We start from the raw sequence: 20963 nt of genomic DNA, 5'->3' as shown, positions 1-20963 counted from the left end.
TCAACCAACAATTCAACAAGAACTGGACTAGTATAAAGAGCAAGCACATATATAAACCTAAAGACAAATTTTATTAATTTAGTTAAGAATAACATGGTTCATATAAAAATTACTATTAAAGTAAAGTATAGTGTTATTACCTCACAAGTCAATTTTGTAACCTACACAAATAATCAATAAAATGAGTTGTTATAGTCATGTAGCCTCTATTTCGATTAGACTTTGAATCCTTGACATAGTTAATTTCATTTTTTTTTTCTAAGTTAGTAACTTTTCATAATATCCTTTTTAAGATATTTCAATAAACCACCTGGTGATACAACAACACAAAATTCTTTAAAAGTTATGTGATCAACCATTAATCTTGGATATTGATATAAAATTATCATCTTAAATGCATTTTTAGTTTTTATTTGATTGGGCATATAATTGCAACAATTACGGTTTCATCACATTTTTTACGAGTTTCTAAAATTAGATATTAGATGTCCCCGATTCTTCAAAGTTTTCAACTTTTGAAATGATTTTTCAAATATAACGTATTTTGTCTTATTTATCCCAAAAAATACCTTTTTTTTACAATAATTACATATTCTTTTTCATTTTTCATTTATCTTTTTTCTCTTAAAGAATTTATAAACATCAGCAATTTTTTTTAGTTAACACTTAAGCTCAAGTTGAATTTTCAGTTTTATCTAAAATTGAATATATAAGAATATCATTTTAATTTGAAAATCATACATGATTTTATAAATGGTCCTTAAAAGAAAATATATCTTGACATTTTATAAATATTAAACGAATATTTAAAAAAGTTTATTTGTTATCCTAATATAACAAAAACAAAAACTCATATATTTGAACGTCGAATAAAGAAAGAGCTCAGGTTCAAAATAAATTGAGAAAAGGATGACCTGCACGTCTTAAAGAATAACACAATTTTGTCTTCCTTCATTATTCTTTATGAATCATATAATTTAGTCTAATATATATATATATATATATATATATATATATATATATATATATATAATTTATTTATTTTTATTTGTAAGAGGAGGGTAAAGGAAGCAGTTGTAAAATTGGGGAGAAGGGTGGGGTGGGTTAAATATGGTCTCAATAGCCAATAGTTCTTTCTTTCGCCCCACATTCCACGCTTCTCCAAACCAATCTTCACTCTCTTTTGCTCGACCAACTCAATACGATGCAGCGAGCAGCATGAAATGAAATAAAATGTCTTTTCAACCTTCCACCTTCGCAATGTCAATGCTGCATCAACGCATCATCATCATCATCTTCTTCACGCTTCTTCTACCCGTCACCTCCGCCACCGCCTCCGGACCTTGCCGATTCTCTTTTCCCGACGGAGACCGTCTCTACAATTACACCCTCTCTTCTCCCATCCGCAACTTCCCTCACGGCATCCTCAGCGAAGACGGGTATTCTCTCTTCTTGATCTTGCCTTAACCCTCTCTATATCTGTTTTTCTGTTGCGTTGATTTAACGATGTTCCGTCTTTTCTTCTTTTTTTATCTGATTTAGTATCGTTTTCCCTGTTAAGATATGTACGCTTTCTTTTCATTAGTTGTTCTATTATTTTTCGGTCTTCCCTGATTCAAGATTATTGTACTTACGGGGATTAGTTTGTTAATGTTATAGCTAGAGTTTTTGTAATTTAGTGTTCTGGAATGTTTTATCTGTCAGTATCTGGATTCTCTGGTTTTTGCTGTAATTTGGCAGTGGCAGTATCGTCGGTTCTTAAATCACGATCTAGAAAAGGGGATTTACTGTCTCTACTCTTGATTACTTTGCAAGGATATAGCAGTTATGCAGTTATGACTGAAGGTTTTCTTTTCATATTTATTTCGGTGCTTGTAGATTTTACAAAGTGGCAGTAAACGAGACCACACTTTGGTTTCAGGTTGGCTCCATCAGGTCACTCTTATTTCTTTGGATTCTGGCTAGTAGCGTTTCCATCCATCAGTAATGTTTTCTAGTTGTCTATGATCATTGACATAATTCATAAACACAGAATGTTATCTGTTCTTCTTTTTGGGGCTTTAATACTTTAACTCTTCGAAGAAACAATCGAATTTCTGAATTAGTCATCGGGATTGTATGCATCGTCATTTTTAGTCGCTGGAAATTTAAAAATGTCATTTCCTTTAGTTTTTTTAGGAGAAACGGCAGTGAAATCTGTTGTAGAAGAGAATAATAAAAATGACTTTTTGTAAAATTGGGGACTAACAGTTTTAGTTTTTTTTTTTTTTTTTTTTTTTTTTTTTTTTTTAAATCTCAGGTACTAAAATGTTCAACCCATATAATATTGACGTTAATTTAGGGGTTTAATAGTTAGAAACTTGCTTCATTCTGGTCTTCTAGTGAATTATTGGTATTTGTTATATGTAACTATGCAAGGTCAATCACTTTAGTTGAACTGGCTATGAATAGATGGACTTTCAAAACGCAGCATATACGTTTATAGGCAACAATGGTCTTATAGTAGCTTAAAGCTTGTGCCATGTTGATCTATAATTGAATTTTGTGCATCGGTTGTGTGAGCAGCTTTGCGATGGAATGGTTTTCAATCATGACCCTCCAGTATGTGCTGACTGCTGGGTGAGTTTCTCTCTTTTCTTTGACGCTATTTTTCCTTATTTTGATTGACATACAGTAATCATGATTTATGAATTCTGATCTTACTTTACAATTAATTCTGCTTTTGGATGAAATTTATAGTTTTGGAAATGAATAGTTGATGAAATCACAGGAGTTTTAGATATATTTATTGTTTGTAATATATCTCAAATATATGGTTTCCCCTTTTCTTTTCAGTACAAGACTTTTATGTTCCTTTGTTTTTATTCATCCTTTTTAAGTTTTCTTAGAAAATTGTAGAGTAAAAAGATCATTTCCGAGATCTTACCCTTTAGGAAGTGAATCCAAATGTATATATGAAGCTTTAATGCATTCATACCTTTTCTCTTATGGATATACACTTGGACCAAGAAGTTCAACAACAGATAACTACAGTGAAACTGCACATTTTTTAATGAACAGGAAAGAACAAGTTATTAGACTAGGTACCTTGCAATCAAGTTGACTTCGTATCATAATCTAGTGATGTGTTATAAATGTTCAAAAGATGAAGCTGATTCGAAACTACATTTAGTTTAATTTACTAGCAATTAGTAATCAGTCAGTCTAGTCTACTGCCTAGGGTCACTGTTCACATATAAGCTATGCTACTTCAAAAGGTTGAGATGAAAAGCTAGTTCATACCAATGATAAAAAGCAGCAGGGACTGGCACACAAGAAGGATTTTAAGGCTATTGCGATTTCCATTAAGTAATGTGTGAGATCCTACATCATGTAGGAATAAGGCTAAATTATAATAGGGTTAAGTATGTTTTTAGACACTGAACTTTGACACAATTGGAATTCGTCCTTGTACGAGACTTTGATACATTTTGGTCTCAAATTTTAAAAATGAATGGATAAAGTCCTTTTAACCCAATTACGTTAAACTTTTTTTATATGTCAAACGTATTTCATGCTGTATTTGAGTTGTTTATCCTGTTTGACACGTTCCCGCTTCAATATTTGTTGGAAAACATTTTTGATACGTCAAAAAAATTTAACGTAATTGGGTTAAAAGGAATATATCTTTTCATTTTTAAAGTTTAGGGATAGGGACGAATTTCAATTTTGCATCAAAGTTCAAGGAATAAAAACTTACCTAATCCATTATAATATATAAGTGGAGTGCAATCCTCACTTTATAAATTGGTTTTATAAGGTTAAGTTAAACATAAACCCATTTATTAAGATGGTCTCAAAGTCATTCAAAGTCTATCCTTACTCAAGTTCTTTGAGACTACTATGGCACCGTTATTGGGCTCCTATTAGATCATCCACAAATATCCAATCCCATGTTCAAGATGTTAATTCCTCAATATGAGAAGGTGTATGTTGGAAATCTCACATTGACTAAGAATAAAGTCAAAGTATAATATATAAGTGGCATGCAATCCTCACCTTATAAGTCTATTTTGTGAGATTAAGTTAGGCACAACTCATTTACCAAAAAGTAAATTATTTCAAGAATTTGTGGAAATAATGTAATATATTCAATTATTTATTATCCCATTATTATGCAATGTTTTCTGCTTATTTGATTGTCCTATTGTATGCTTTAGGATTGTGGAGGCCCAAATCAATGTGGGACTCAGTGCAACGCACTCGTGGCAAACAAAGTTGGAGGTAGAATTCCTGTCATATCTGTCTTCTCCCATTTACCTGTTTTTGTACATAAAATGAGTCCACTGTCTACTGCTTATGCCTGTGGTAGTGGTGGTGACAATTGGAAAGTTCTGCTTTGTTTAGCTGTGGTGCTTTATAAGATGGACAATTCCTTGTTTTGAAATGAATTATATGATTAGTAGGTGTTGGACCTTGGCGTGATTTCTCCACTTGCAGAATAATTGCTTATTCTGAAGCATTTTTTTTTAGCTTGTCATTAAGTAAAAACGCAGTTCAGGTCATTTTTTTCTTGGCCTCTGTTGTTAATTCTCTTTTTCTGAAAAATATTGATTCTACCACCACCGTAACACAATTTAGGCCCCATTTGGGATGATTTTCAATTTTTCAAAACTAAAACCAGGTTTTAGTTTGTCCTCTATTGTAGTTGTTTTTTTATTCCAGTTTTAAAATGTTGTGAATCTAATAGTTTTCCTTTAAAACGTTAACTGAAAAGATGTGAGACTGTTCAAATGAGGTGTTGATGAGAGGATCTGGAGTGAAGCATAGCAGAAAAGAATATTCCGTCTGCATCCAATATGGTACCCGATTAATTTTATTCAATGGGAAGTTAGAAACATGGGGTGAAAGAGGGGGAGGTGGATAAAGGCATTGGGGTCATGGTCAATGGACATGACAGAAGTTTTGGGGTCAGTGCAGGTGGAGGAACTGCCAATAGAGGAATTGTGGGTAGGAGAAATGTGGGTGAGGGGTGGGGCTGCCAGGAGAGGGCATGTATGTAGGTGATGGATAGGCATGGGAAGGGAAGCGTGATGGTTTAAGGTGTAGCAGTTGGTGGTGAGTGAGTGGAGGCAGAGAGACTCTGAACAAGAGTTGGAGAAGGATAGAGGAAAATAACAAGACAGATGAGACGATTTTCAAAACCTTAGAAGTAGAATTAGGAAACCTTTTTAACTACTGCTTTCAAAAGTGAATTAAAATTGATTCAAAAACCATTTCACCCACATTTTATCCAAACAATTTTTTATTTTTTTTAAATTTAAGCTTACAACCTCCCAATACGACCTTATATTATATTAAGGGATGGCATGATTGAACTTGTTCGTATTAAATAATTAGTCATACACATAAGTAAAGAATTATCAGGCTTTTTTCTACAAGTTTTATTGCTAATTAATATTTCTTGTATTTTGTCTTATTGTTTCTCATTTTTTGTAAACTGCTTTTGGTATGTGAAGAACCTATAATCTACCGTGCCGCTGATTTAACTATTTATTCATTTGCTTCTACATGTTCATTAGCACTCTTGCATTTAAAATCTGAAAAAAAAAATGTGTTCATGCATGAACTACTTAGTTTTTTACATTAGTAACATTGTTTCAGCTTGTACAATGGAACTAGTAGAGCTGCAGTTTTCTTTTAGTAGAAATTGTTTTTAGGCTTGAAATAATATTCCCCTTTCATCATCTTTAGGTCAATAGTTAATTTTGGCATTACCCTTCTACTTTGCTCAGCCACTTAAAAGCCTTCCAGACATAAACTATATCCTATTGAAGGCAGTTATTTTACACATCTAAGAATGAAGTTTTGGTAGGATAGAATCTTCATCTTCTAACAGAGTAATTAATGCAGGTTATCATGTATGCACAGCCATAGGACGTGGCCCAAAAATAGATGTTAATATAATTGGTAAGCGCAATTTTCCTATCTGTTTCTGTTTTCTTATTTTCTTTAGTCTATGGTTTTCTTTTGCTAATTTGCGGTGCTTCAGTTATTCACCTGTTTTGTATGTTATGCACTATTTTGATTTAAGTTGTTGAGTAATGCTTCTAAGTATGAACTTAACTAGAAAATATGACTCTAATGCTATTTCAATGGCAGATAAGAAAAATCCCCATACTGGTGTCATTGTTAAAATGTCAAACAATGGCCCCAAGTTCAACTGTTCGCTAGCTGTATCTGTTATTTGCAATTCAAATGGAGTGCAGGTTGGTTTTTTATTTATTTACTTATTTATTTTATTTTACGTTTTTAATTGATTAAAAGAAATATTATGACTCTGGTAATGATTGGATGGAGTGTATCATTTATCAATCTTCTACTTACAGGGACCACAAGCTCTGGAGAGATTAGGTGCCTGTGATTATGTGAGTACTTTATTTTTTATATCTTTTATTTTTTTAATTGCCAAATGTTGATTGTTAATATGTTAGTTTTTTTATTAAATGGGGGGTGGACTCAAACCTCTCATTCCCTTCCACTTTTACCAATAAACCAACCCTCCCCATTTTTGGATATCTTTTATAATTAGTGCTTCCTTGCATATTATCTGTTATTGTATGATATACCATGAGGCAGATTTATCATAGCTCTATTATGTTCTCTAGCAGTATATATATTTGGAAATTGAGAATTAATGACAATTTTTGAAAATCTAGGAAATGTTGTTTGTGGGCTCTTGAATCAGCAATGGATGTGATTGAATTTGTTGGATTTTCCTTTTCGTCTAGTAGAATCTTCATAATATTATCAAATGATATTGCTATCATTTTTTCTCTTTTTCTGTCAATTAATTTATAAGTTGAAAGTGTACCAAGAAAGATTTTCTTATATTTTTCCTTTTCCAGCTATTTTCTTCACCAACTGCCATGTCCCTCAATGATGTGTAAACATTTATTTTGTAATGTGCTCAAATTATTTTATCTCTGTATTATTGTTGAATGGAGTTTTATTTGTGAAATTAAAAGATCAAAGACCTTACCAGTCAAAATGCATCTTTTTCGAAGCTATAGATGTTGAATATAGATGGAAGGAAAATTGATTGACTTTGCAAAAAAGCAGCAGAGCTAAGCTAACAAGCTCTCATCTTTAATACACAAGATAATGAGTATTTTTCTTATGTCTTCAATTTTTTGCTGTTCAAAATGAAGAAAGTTGGACAGAAATCCAATCTCTTATTCCCCTGCATTGATATACGTCTAGTAATGGAACAGAAGAATATCAATGATGGCTCGGAAAAAGTGGAAAACATAGGGCAAGATGAATGTGATATTAATTTTAAAGCAAAGACAGCTATTATTTACTTTCTGTTTTAATTTTCTCAAACAGGTTACAGAGCTGAAACACCCATCTGGTTGTGCCGTCATTATAAATGTTCATGGAGGAGGGTTGGGGTGGTTTGGCACCTTAATGATCATGTAAGGGTTTTACTGTCTTTCCTGGGACTGTGAATTATCATGGGGGACTGTGATTTGGCTAAGTTACTAATAGTTGTTTCATCTTATCTCATTCCAGTGTTTTGTGCCTTTTTGCTGCATATCTCCTGGCTGGTATAGTTTACCGATTTTTCTTCCTCGGGATTCGTGGTGTAGATGTACGCTCTCTGCTGCCTTTATGTTGTTTACTTGTCTTTTACTCTCTTCCCTGTAGGGTATGTGTTACGGACCAATAATTATGAATAGGAAAGAAAAGAAAAACTTTAATGTATAGGATGAAACGAACAAGGAATAGGCGAGCAATCTCTCTTCCAAGGTTTTCTCTTCACAAAGAGCTAATACTCTATTTACAAATTATACAAACTAGAATCAATCCCTTCTCTTACGTCCTCCTAATCATTTAACTCGTCAGCCCTCTAACTAACTAATCAATAACGTAACTGTCGTATCTAAGACCCCTTTCCCATAGTCCTACTATTATGTACATCCATGCTAATTTTATTTGGACTTAAATATGTTATTCTAAATTATGGTTTTCTCAAGGTCTTGTTTAAATTTTATTTTTGTTTAGTCTCTACTTTTGGCAAAAGTTTTGTTTGCAGCATCTCATTGGGGACCAAAAACACATACTTTTTATAATTTTTAAAATGATAAATTTTAAACAAGGTTGATATTTTAGAAAATGTCATATTTATGCGTTTAATGTAGGTTGTAAGAACTGACTAGTCCATAATTGTTTCATTATACTTGCTCTTCTCCCTAGAAAGTGAAAAGAGAAAAAGAAACCCTTTTAGTTAGTTATTATTGGCCTTTTTTCTTCTATTGATTTAATTTAATTATTATCTGAGGTATTTTGAATCAACATTGCATAGTGTAACACTTCTGTTTGCCTTTCTTGGTGAGCTTTAGTATTTATGTATGTGTAACTTTAATGTCATTGCTAAATTTTCCTCAACCCATACTGAAACTCAAATTCATTACTGTCCCTTCAATGGGGGGAAATTGCTTGTTAATAACACCCAGTTGGTTTATGATGTTTTACAATGTTAATTTCATGTCAAATCCTTCACAGCACTCTTTTAGAGCACTAAATCCACCCTTTTGGTCTTCACTGCTTTTTGGATTGAAATGTTTTTCCTTTAACTCTATTTTTCAGATTATCCCTAACTTGGACTTCTGGGTCAGCTTGCCTAGGAGACTACAGGTATTGTTCTACATGAATGCTTCAATTTTAGTTTTTCCAATCAGGCGGTAGGGAAAGATAAAATGAGTTTTTAAAACTTTGGCTCAACGATATATGTACAAGAAGGTTGGGAGTTGCGTCTTTAGTCTAAGCATCTACTTTTTCTTTGCAGAGTCTGTGTTCTTCTTTGGTAAGGAGGTTTAAGGGACCGTCTGAAAGTTACCGGAGTTCCTATTCACCTGTGAACTTCTGAGATTATATTTTTGATTCTGGATATATCTGGTGAATTTCCTACGGAAAATCTTACAAATACGAGGCAAACATTCTGCAGACAAATGCAGAAAATTCCATTTTCAGATACCCTATTGGTCAGTTCTGAGCTTCCTTGATATGGAACATTCCTCAGAAATCTGTAATTATTTTTCTGATTGTCCCTCCATGAATTTATCATTATCGTCTTTGAAAGACAAGGAGAAAGAGCAGGAGGAAGAAGAAGAAAACAAGATAACACAAAAAAGAAAGTCGGGATAATTCTTTAAGAAAGGAGGGATTGATTATAATGGAGCTAATCTAATAATTTTGGTAGACATTCTTTGGCTGATAATCAGATAATTGAATGAAATTGTAACTTTTATTTTGTTAGTTTGACCATTAATTCTTTTTTGTTTCTCATATTGTAATCATTCTTGCATTTCTACTTGATTTAATATGGATTGGGCGTGCCTTAATGCTGTTAGCTTTCTGCCTAAGATGGCCTGGTATATATCCACAGTAAATGTAAGTTCAATGGTCAGCACTAATCTCTTGTCTTGAGTCATCCCATATTATCTATCCGCTGCTGGCTTTTGTAATACTCGAGTTTTTGTACATACTACCACGTTATGTTTACCTATTGACAAAAACTAATAACAATTTCTAACACTTTTGAATAAATTCTTTACTAAATTGTGATCTCAGTCGTTTTTACTTGTAATTTCATATTTTCCAATAATAATGACTAAAAATAGAGAATAGTAAATTAAGTGTTATCTTATTAGCAGTATTTGTGTTCTACACATATTAGCTGCAATAGATAACCTAAGACTTCCATAAGACAGCCGTGTGAAGATGAAACGAACATGTTCAGATATTTTATTGTACCCTGAGAGTAACAGTTATACAACCTAATTGATGACAATGATTGAATAGTACTTCTTGTAGTGTTATCTGTTATATGAAATTGAAATAAAAACTAAATAATACTATAAAAAAATAATAGCTCACGTTCATTCTCCCCTTACCAGGAAGAACAATATACTTTTGAAGAATTGACAGTAAAATTTTATTAGACTTAGTTACCAGATTCAGTTAGTTTGTTATGAATCAGTGCTTGTTAATAGGATTCAATGATTAATTTAAATAAAAATACTATGAATATATTCGATTATGACTATACTAAAATACAATGAGTTTCTTCATTGATACCTCATTATTATTATTTGAACTTCATAATTTGTGGCCACATGACTTATATTTCTTATGATAAAAAGATTCTAAAACAAATAAAGAGTGACAGTGACGACTTAAGTTTTGCTTTTGTTTTTTTGTTACAAAAATGGACAAGAAGTGCAGCAAGATAAGTATTATACGCCACATTAGGCCGATCATCATAAATGCAAACCCGTCCTCATCCTGCCTTTGATTTTACAATGGAGATATTTTTAATTAAATTGAGATTTTCAACATATTTATTTACTTTCAATTGAATTGAGTTTTATACCTCAACTCAATTAAATTTTCTGGGATTGTGAAAGACTTAGATAATTGTGTCTTATGAAAAAATTTACAATATTTATTAGAAGAATTGTATTTTTCTTAGTAAGTATTTTGTGAATACAATTTTTTATGTTTTGAATATGTGCAATTTGAGTTTTGCCATTATAACTCAATAAGTTTTTTAGTGTGTGAAAGACTTGGTAAATTATGTGTCATATTTAATAGGTAGAAGAATTACACTTGTCTTCTATTTAATTATTGATATGTTTTCACTAAAAAAAGTAAATTTTCTGTCATTTGTTCATATATTAGACAAAATCCGAAGGACCATTTCTCAAACTCAAACTTCCCTCTGCTTGTCATCAACACTTCAATTCAACACAAAACCAACCAAACTAGCGAATACAACATATTTTTCATGCTCTACCAATTATTGCTTCATATATATAATAAATAATTAAATATGTTATAATTATTAAATTTTATTAGTCAATTTATTAAAATAACTTAATTAATTTAAATCTATGGTTAAAGATATATAATAATAATAATAATAATAATAATAGTAATAATAATTTAGTACTGATTATGCGGATAATCGACATAACTAATAATATTGATTAATATCTACTACTAAAACACATGACAATGAATAATATTCTTTTCGTATGGATAATCTTTAATAGAAGTAACGTGGAATAGAATCAACGTTCAACATATAACGTTATTTGAGTTTTGGAAAAATGTATGGTAATTGAAAGTATTACAAAGTTTACTACTTATTGGTATTCTTATTTTAGTTGGCACATAAAAAGAATATTGATAACGTAAATATTTGAATTAATGCTTGCAATTGTTGTGGTGTCCATGTGAATTCGAAATGCAACGTGACCTAACATCTAATCACCATCTACCTAACATTCTCCAACAAACCCTAATTCAGTAAAATAGCCACACCTTTTTCTTTATTTGATTTAAATGTACTTAGTAGTAATAGCAAAGAAAACTCTTATTTTCATCAATTTTTCAACTATATATGCATATTTGACACCATCAATTTTAATCAAAGATTACGTGAAAATTAATATCGAGTTAACAAAATAGTTTAAAAAAATAATTTTGATATGTGACGGAGATCACGGAGGATGATGGGTTGCCTTAGAAAGTATAGAACTCCAAAACCATGGCTTGTGAATGTTAGAAGAATGAAAAGAATAGTTTATGGATGGAAAATTTGATGAAGGCATCGTCTTCCTCCTTCTTCCCTTCACTTCTGAGAGTGAAGCCTCGCTCCTCTTCTTACCTCTTCACCCTCTTAGCTTTCATTCTCTTCGCTACGATCATCTCTGGTCATGACTTTCTCTTAATCTTGCATCCATACCCTAAGGATCAAACACAAACCCTCTTCTTCTCTACACCCCGTCAGTTTCACTCTTTCTTTCTTTTTCTTATTATCATCTACATGTTTATCGCTTCTTATTTCGTGTTATTGGTCTTCGAATGAAGGAAACACGACGACGGTGACAGAAACCAAAAGAGAAGAAGGAGGAGGGTGTGACGTGTTCCAGGGAAGGTGGGTACGCGACGAGTTGACTCGCCCACTGTACGAGGAATCGGATTGTCCCTACATACAGCCCCAGTTAACATGTCAAGAACACGGTCGGCCTGAGAAGGAGTATCAACGATGGCGATGGCAACCTCACGGTTGCGATCTTCCCACGTAAGTGCTTCGCTATTTTTTTCAACATTTTTTTTTTAATTATTCTAGTAATTTTGAAATAGTTAGAAAGGAGAATGTTAAAAAGTGTGTGTTGTGTTTTTTGTCGGGTCCAAGTTGTCGGTGCGACATGGTGTGGTGGTTGAACGCTGTGAATATTGAAGTCGTAATATAACTAGAATTGAATGGTTGGCACCAACAATTTTGTACCTATTAAGCAATGCAATGATGGAGTTGGACACTTGTAGTTATAGCTCTCTTTTGCAGTACGACCTTGTGTGTGTGTGTGTTTTTTTTCCAGTGGCTGTTGCAAGGACAGCTTTAGCTCCATCCTAATCAAAAAATTTTAAAATATTTCACCAACATCAAATCAATTGGATCGAGATTTACGTTATTTTTAAGATTTATCGTGTTACTTTATATATTATATTGAATTTTGATATATTAATAAATTTTTTATATAATTTTTTTATAACATTTATTACTTTATTAATGTATTTGAATTTAATTTTAAAAATATATTTAAAATAAGTCAATCATAAGTTACTGTAAATACAGTGTTAAAATGTTGTAAAAAGAAATTGTGAAAAAAATATTTTCTTACTATTATATTATTATTTATGTTTAGTTTCATGTTTAAAATTAAGATGAGTGTCTCGATATAAATGTATATTGAAGATTCTATATTTAGAAAAAATTGTCATATATAATTGGTAAGCAATCTCACTGAATTGGTTTTAAAAAATTAAATGATTTTTAAAATATTTCTTAATGTAGAGTGAGTTTATCTTGTCACTTAAATATATCAATCTCAGTATATCAAATTGAAAAATTAAAATATAATTACAATTAATATGTATTTAGAATGAATTTAAACATATAATTTGAGATAAAATGAAACTCGATCGCCCGAAAATGCATTAGGTTTTAATTTTTATTCCGAAAATGCCCGAAAAGTCGGATTTGAAAATGTGTTGTGATATTTTATATATTAATTTAATTAATTAGAAGTTGATTTTTTAAGCCCTTATTTTGTGGTTGAAAATTATTGGTAGTTAGTTTGAAACAGAAAATTAAAATTCTTAAGCTGTGGCTACGTTTTTCCTTAATAAATCTAGAATGATTATTTGCTTTTTGTGGTGGAAACTAAAGGAATTATAAGCGTTGGTTGGATTGATTTATTTGGTAGGGTCTTTGAAGTTAAATTAATGTTTAATAATGCAAACAACTACCACATGTTTTGTACAGTGATCAAGGGATGCTTTGTAGCTTTTATTTCATCTTAAAAGGAAAGCAAAAATTCAGCATCCTCATTTATATCAGACATGAAGGAAAAACTTTTTTTAACAACTTTTTATCAATGCATACTTGGCAGTTTATAATTGATCTGTTTTAAATATTTTTAAACATAAATTCAAATAAACTAATAAAATGATGACATGTGTTCCGTTGTAAAAAAGTGTTGTCAAAATATCATTCTCCAGGAAAAGTTTCCAATGCAACAAATAATGAATCCGTTATCTTTAAAGACATTATATTAAAATCAGTTATCCATTGAAAGTAATCTTAATTCATTAATTTAAGACGAACAACAGATTCAATGCAAGTTTAATGCTGGAGAAAGTTCGTGGGAAGAGGATGATGTTTGTTGGAGACTCTCTGAACCGAGGTCAATATGTCTCTTTGGTATGTCTTCTCCATCACCTCATTCCTGAACATGCCAAATCCATGGAAACTCTTGGTTCCCTCACCATCTTTAGAGCCAAGGTATACTTAATTATATCTCTCACTCTTTGTTTCTGTACAATTCATAATTATGTTTCTTTCTTTTTTTATTTTCTCAGTCTTCATCGTCTTATTTAACTAGGAATACAATGCCACAATTGAGTTTTACTGGGCACCTTTTCTACTTGAATCAAACTCCGATAATGCTGTGATCCATAGGGTAACTGATAGAATAGTGAGAAAGGGTTCAATCAACACTCATGGTCGTCACTGGAAAGGTGCTGACATTATCGTATTCAACACTTATCTTTGGTGGATAACTGGATCTAAGATGAAGATCTTGTATGCTTCTATATATACCTTTCTTTATTCAACCAATTATTTACTTTTCTTTGAAAAATATATTCCCTAAAGTTTTCTCAAACTTTCAGGCTTGGATCTTTTAATGATGAAGTAAAGAAGACTGTTGAGATGTCAACAGAAGATGCTTATCGTATGGCTATGAAAAGTATGGTTAGATGGGTGAAGTTGAACATGGACTCCAACACGACAAGAGTATTCTTCACCAGCATGTCACCTTCTCATGCAAAGTGAGTATGCTTCAGACACATATAAAATATATACTAATATTAACTTATTATTCACATGGATATAAATTGCAGAAGCATAGAGTGGGGAAGAGAATCAGAAGGGAATTGCTACAATGAAACAACACCAATTGATGATCCAACATATTGGGGTTCTGATTCTAAAAGAACCATAATGCAAGTAATTGGAGAAGTGTTTGGAAAATCGAAAGTACCTATAACTTTTCTCAACATTACTCAACTTTCCAACTACCGAAAAGATGCACACACGTCAATTTACAAGAAGCAATGGAACCCATTGACTTCAGAGCAACTGGCTAACCCTGCTAGCTACGCTGATTGTGTGCATTGGTGTTTGCCAGGACTTCAAGACACTTGGAACGAACTTTTGTTTGCTAAGTTATTTTTTCCTTAATAAGTTAAGTATATAAAATAATAGGATATAGAAGAAAAAAGAGAGGATTTATGTATAATTAATAGTAGTTAACATTGAAGAAGGAGAAGATTGTACATTTTAGCACAATGTTAACATATTGTTTAATTGAATTGCTGTGAACATCTCTTTTGAGTTTAGTCAGTGTGAAATCAAATATAAGAGGAAAAATATGTGTGTGTGTTTTTATCATAACAATAGACAGTATTCAGTGATTACTGAGATCAAAATAGATTAATTAAATCAAAACATTTTTAGAAACAATTCATATATATACCATAAAACCTTTAAAGATTTATCAAACGGAAAGAAAATATTTAAAAATCTCGATTTGCTTTGAAGTATCACGTATTAAGAAAAGTGATAACAGATGTATATATCTCCCAATCAGAACTCAATAACCGTGTTTTGAAAGTGGGAGCATAGCTATGTACGTTAGAATGGGTTTGTTTGTTGTGATTTCTGATTTTCAGAAAATTTAATGTTAAAAGAACAGCATTAATATCTGCTATGAAAATTCCAAGCCATTTTCATTCATTTGAGCTAATCTTTGTGCTTAACTTAAAGGAGTCTTCACTTTGGGTGTGTTGCCAAAAGAGTGATAAAAGAGGTAGAATTAACGCTGCTCTGTTAATTTATCTTGTTTTTAATAAACTTATTCACAATGTTGTGCCTAGAGAAACTTAAAAGTGATTTTTTTTAGGAAAAAATCATTTTAACAACACTTTTTTAATAACTTTTTGATAACATATACATGACACTTTATGATTGGTCTATTTTACATATTTTTTTAAACATAAATTCAAATACACCAATAAAATGATGACACGTATTCGATTGTCAAAAAAGTTATAAAAAGTGTTGTTAAAATATCATTTTTTTTTATACATATTCAAATTAACTAATAATATTTATAACAGTCACGCTTCTTTTTTTTTTCTTTTTAATCTTTTTGAGATCAAAATTATTTAAAGAGAATATTTGAGAAAACTGTGAATAGGAAAAATGTCAATAATAAATATTCTTAGAATCAAATTTAATCAAACTTGCTCCTATAAGTTCCTTCTCAATAACATTCATATTCATCTCTTATTCAACTATAATGTTGTACTTGTTTTAAAATCACTATGCATTAATTCCTTAAATATAGTTTATCCTAAGTTATGAAAATTAATAATGATATTTATAAAACATCTTTAAGGCAATATATAATATGAACAATGAATTGTTGTAACTGATCACTAAATTTGATAAAAAAATTATTTTTCTATATCATACAAAGTTTCCATAAACTATTTATGAAATCTGTGTCATTTAATCTCCATCGAGTATACCCGTACCCATCAATTTATTGTTTTAAATATTAATTAAATACTTTTTACAAAACATAAAAAACCTAATCACAAAAAAAAAAACTAATCACGATTTTTACTCATGAATTTTATTAACATAAATTTATCAATAAACTTATGACAATCACTTATAAATTTCACTAAAATTTATTAACGACCGACGAAATTTTTTTTATTGATAATCTATTATTAAACTGAAATTAATAAGAAATTTTTGTTGGGTGCATAAATAACCTATCATATTACATGAAAAGCATGAAAATTAGTGGAAGATGTTGGGATATGGAAATGATTAATAAGCACGATCTCTTGATAAAGCCAAGTATGGGTGAAGTAAAACCAACCAATTAATAAAACTTGCAACACAGGAATAAAACTGTAACTTTTGACCAAAGAACACGCGTTTAATTTAGAATAATGGCATCATAATATATTTTTATATTGTTTTGATACATAATTAAAGAAGAGTAAAATAATTATAAAAAAATAATAAATAAAAGAAAATATTATTAAATAAATATAAAAATTTTATTTTGCGTGAAAAAATTATTTCTCCTTAATTTAAAACAATATGTTTGGAATCAAACATGACAGTCTAAAAGAGACAAAATAAAGGGTGAAAGCCGAAAGAGGAATCTTTTGATGAGTAAATGAAACAGTAGAAGATATATTGTAGATTTGACCAAGTCTTTCTGTAGTAAAATAGTTTTGTAACAGTAATGTACATAGAAGGAAACAAGGTAAGGTTCAGAAAACATTAAAGAATGTTTTTGAATCCCCACTTGCAACCCAACTTGTAATTCCTTCCATCCCTTCCAACCTCAACTTACATTTATATACTAATATATATTAATAACATAATGAGACAGAATAATAGCTATGCTATGCTAAACAACAACAACTTGACATGCATTGTCTCTCAAACAACTTCAGTTCATCCTTGCCAAGTTGCACTTCAGACCTTCATTCTATAACTTGTTAATATTATATGTTCCATTATACGTGCATGGCTATCATCACAAAACTCTTTTTTCATTTATTTAAAATTTTACATTTTTTTAGTATCATGTTTATATATCCTTTGGCTAATACGTACATGAGTACAGTTTGGGGCCGACAAGATTAATGATTTGCTTTCTACATGTTATCTACTATATATGAAATTTAAGGGTATTAGGAATTTTTATAAGGTAATTTGTTGTAAGAATTTTTTGAAAGAGAAAATAAAGTACAAGATATTTCTATGTCTAATATCTCTTCAAATTTTTTATAGTTATTATTAGAAATTAATATTTAAAAAAATATATTTTCTCAACTAAATTCATTTTTTTTTAAAAAATATTTATATTTTAAAAGATACACCTTGAAACAATTGTAATATTATACTTAAAAGCAACCTACACATCTTCATTAATTTAATTAAATCAGTCAAGTATATCAATAAATTTTATAATCAAATGTAGTATCCTTCCATTATAAGATTAAAGTACTTTACTATCAATTGTTTTTTTTTATTAATTTAATGAGACTTTTATAATCAAATATTGTAAATTTTCTATCCAAAGAAAGCATAAAAGAAGCTTCAGAGCAAGTTGTAAATTTCAAGAAGAAAAAAAAAGAAAGCAACTTGTAAATGGCCATGCCCACCGTTTCACACCGATTTCCACGCTTAACGTTCTCTTTCTTTCTTTTGGCAGATTATGCTAATTTACTTTTCAAAGATGACAAATATCATCTTATCTATGTTTCGGTAAAACTTTCGGCCGGTACTTAATTACCATAATTTAGGAAAATGTCCGGTGCCAGATAGATAAAGAAATAAAGATTGCATGATGACAATGTCAAAATATTTAAAATAAATTGTGTTAGAAAAAAAAAGGCTTGTATATCTACAGTTTCTTAAAATAACAATTATTTTTTCAATTATTATAAAGTCGTAATTACTATTTTTTTTAAAAATAAATATAAAAAATATGTTTATTTGTAAGAATTAAAAAAATAGTTTAGAATTGATAACAATTTAAAAATAATGAGGTTTAGTTGTTTTAATATTAAAAGAGTTTATATAAATAAGAAGTTTTATAAATAAATGTTATTAGTTTAAACCATATTATTTTTTTAAAAATTACCTTTTTAGAGTTTTTCTGTCTTTTATGTAAGAGTTCTCATTCTCGGATCTTATTGAAGATTTGAGTCCATAAGAGTGATTTTTGCGACAAGTTCTTCAATTTGAATCAACTAATTTCTTTGTATGAGTGAATTGTTGGTTTTTTATTATTTTTTTGAGCTCAATCTATTTTTTTCTTGTAGGTGAATTTTCTTTAGCATAAATCGTTTTAGTCTTTTATATGAGTTTTTATTGACCGGTAATCATAATTGTAAGTCTAGTCAGTATTGTGATGTCTCTGAATTAGATAGAGCATCTTGTAATGTTTATTCATGAGTAACCATCTTTTATTTGTTTGTCTATATATCTTTTTTTTTTCTCTTTTTACAATAATCATTTTATCAGTACGAGCATACGATGATATATGTTTAATCTTTTTCTCGAAAAGATAATGAGTTAGTTGTTTGAGTGATATGAAAATATATCTTCTTATATATTTTGAAATAGAATCATATAAGTTTGGGATATATACTAGTCTTATCTATAACCGTACTTATATAAAATATAATTTGGATAAACATTTTTTAGATATTTGTAATTAAATATTTTATTTTAGTCATTTTATAACTTAACATGCATTCTGCCCAAATATACGAGTAATGCAGTCAGTGTAACAGTGAGAAGTTTGAATATTTCGTCTTTAGCGTGGCACAAATATTCTCTGAGATTACATACTTATAAAAAAGAATAGATGAGAATTTTTAATTCTTTAAATTTCAAAAGCTTAAAAGATAAACGAGTAAAGATGAAATTAACTTAAAGTGACACATTTTCAAAAATACAAGTTAATTATAAAAAATTATCAATTAATATTTTAATAATTTAATAATTTATAATAATAGTAGTTTCAGTTCTCGAAGATTTTATGATTTTTATCTTGATTGTTAAAACATTAGTTACAGGCAAACAAAATTATTTATTATAAAAAAAAGTCAAAGATGAAAGCCAAAAATTTGAAAAGTTCATATGAACTAAAACACTATCTCTCTGTCTCTATTATATATACACTTTATTTGGTTTTAATTAACATTTTTTTATAAGTGTATTTTGTTGACTTTAAAAATGAAAGCATACTTTATTTCTTAAATCCATTGGTCGAGAAATAACTAAATTCAATAAGAAGCTATTTATTTTTATCGTTTTCGATAAGTCAAAACTATGTACAGTCTACATTAAATGAAAATAAATGCATTGTCCACTTAAAATAAAATCAAATTGCATGTGAGTTTAATTATATATAAAAAAATAGCTAAATTGAAATGGTTGGTAGTTGGTAGCCATTCGAAAGTAGAAAAATTCAAGGTTTGAGGCAAAGGTCAGAATGGTGGATTAGACGGCTTTAGAAAACACGTGAAGTACATATATGGCAGCAACTTGGTATTATTCTCTAAATCTAAACATCGTGTTAAACATTGATCCCTAGAAACTGTTAATACATTACACACTTTACCTCGTCACTTGTTCGTAAACTATATTCCCGCTAACTTTTCACTCACTTATTACACATCCATCGTCTTCTTTCCCACTTCCTATTCTAACATTGCACCGCCTTATACGGCCACTACTTATAATGCCAATGCTTTGCTTTAGATCAACCTTAGAATATCACAACCAACTATTCTCTATATGTAGATGCATGTATCTGCTCAATTATAGATATAAATAATGAATAATAATATCATAATACATTTTTATATTTATTTAATACAGAATATAAAGATAAAATAATTATAAAAATATAAAGTTTTGTATTTTTTTTAAGAAAAGAAAATAAAGAATAAAAAAAGATAGTATTAAATGAATGTAAAAAAAATTAAACGTATCGAAAACTATTTATTATGTATAATTGTCATTATATTTAATATATTTTTGCATTAAACCTTATCCTGACATGTGTATCAAAATGTGTTTTACTACCACTAAGGGTTCAAGAAGTCCTTTATAACACATTAGAAATAGGAAAAACCCAAACTTCGAGACAGTAAAAAGTTAAGAGTGTCCGATCCGTAATTGAGAAACAACTTTTAAATTAATTGAATTTATTAAGCAAAAGAAATAATTGAGTCTTTTATTATGTAATTTTAGAAAACAGAAATATATTGTTATTTTCTTGTTTCGAAAAAAATATGTATAAATGAAAAAAGTCTTTTTAACAATTCACAATTTTTTGATAAAGTCTATCATCGGTTTCAAATATTATTTTAAAATGAATTTAAACATACCAATAAAACAATAATATATGTTTTGTTGTAAAAAAATTATTAAAAATCATTGGTAAAATATCATTATCCTGTATAAATATAAGAAAAATAGCGTGGCGTAGGAGCTGAGGAATCCCCAGAATTGGTGTACCCGTGTCAGTTCAGCTCATACATGGAGAAAATATACCTAATAAACACGAAAAATAAACTACCTAAATAAAAGCATATAGAAAACAGATAATTTGATAATTAATAATTATTTACGGTGTTACAAATGAAAGAGAATATAGACATACACAAGAAAGAGAAGGGTAGGTAGAAATGAAGGATTAAAACGAAAAAATTAAAGAAAGCAAAGAAGAACTACA

The 20963-nt window shown here is 29.7% G+C and overlaps 2 protein-coding genes across 4 annotated transcripts; both read left to right on the top strand.

Annotated features, from left to right (window-relative positions):
- Positions 1-1090: 1090 nt before the first annotated feature.
- Positions 1091-9451, top strand: LOC106777620. Of its 3 annotated transcripts, none has more exons than XM_014665278.2 (11): positions 1091-1439; positions 1879-1921; positions 2566-2619; positions 4200-4263; positions 5893-5949; positions 6142-6248; positions 6369-6407; positions 7369-7457; positions 7555-7633; positions 8632-8679; positions 8831-9451. In XM_014665278.2, the coding sequence occupies exons 1-11, from the start codon at positions 1234-1236 to the stop codon at positions 8909-8911; spliced, it is 867 nt and encodes a 288-aa protein (XP_014520764.1). In that variant the 5' UTR covers positions 1091-1233; the 3' UTR covers positions 8912-9451. The 3 variants fall into 3 exon arrangements, with proteins under 3 accessions (XP_014520764.1, XP_022634586.1, XP_022634587.1); XM_022778865.1 differs by having other exon boundaries at positions 1870-1921; XM_022778866.1 differs by lacking the exon at positions 7555-7633 and having other exon boundaries at positions 1870-1921.
- A 2001-nt stretch (positions 9452-11452) lies between these two features.
- LOC106755636 (protein trichome birefringence-like 33) lies at positions 11453-15015 on the top strand. The gene is made up of 6 exons (XM_014637822.2): positions 11453-11834; positions 11920-12133; positions 13726-13897; positions 13998-14197; positions 14287-14445; positions 14518-15015. Exons 1-6 carry the CDS (start codon positions 11639-11641, stop codon positions 14855-14857), a joined length of 1281 nt encoding a protein of 426 aa, XP_014493308.1. The 5' UTR covers positions 11453-11638; the 3' UTR covers positions 14858-15015.
- The last annotated feature ends 5948 nt before the right edge of the window (positions 15016-20963 follow it).

The sequence above is a fragment of the Vigna radiata genome, chromosome 2 (genome assembly GCF_000741045.1).
Source record: "Vigna radiata var. radiata cultivar VC1973A chromosome 2, Vradiata_ver6, whole genome shotgun sequence".
NCBI classification, from domain to species: Eukaryota; Viridiplantae; Streptophyta; class Magnoliopsida; order Fabales; family Fabaceae; genus Vigna; species Vigna radiata.
The sequence above is the reverse complement of the archived record's forward strand: the minus strand, read 5'-3'. Positions and strand labels throughout refer to the sequence as shown.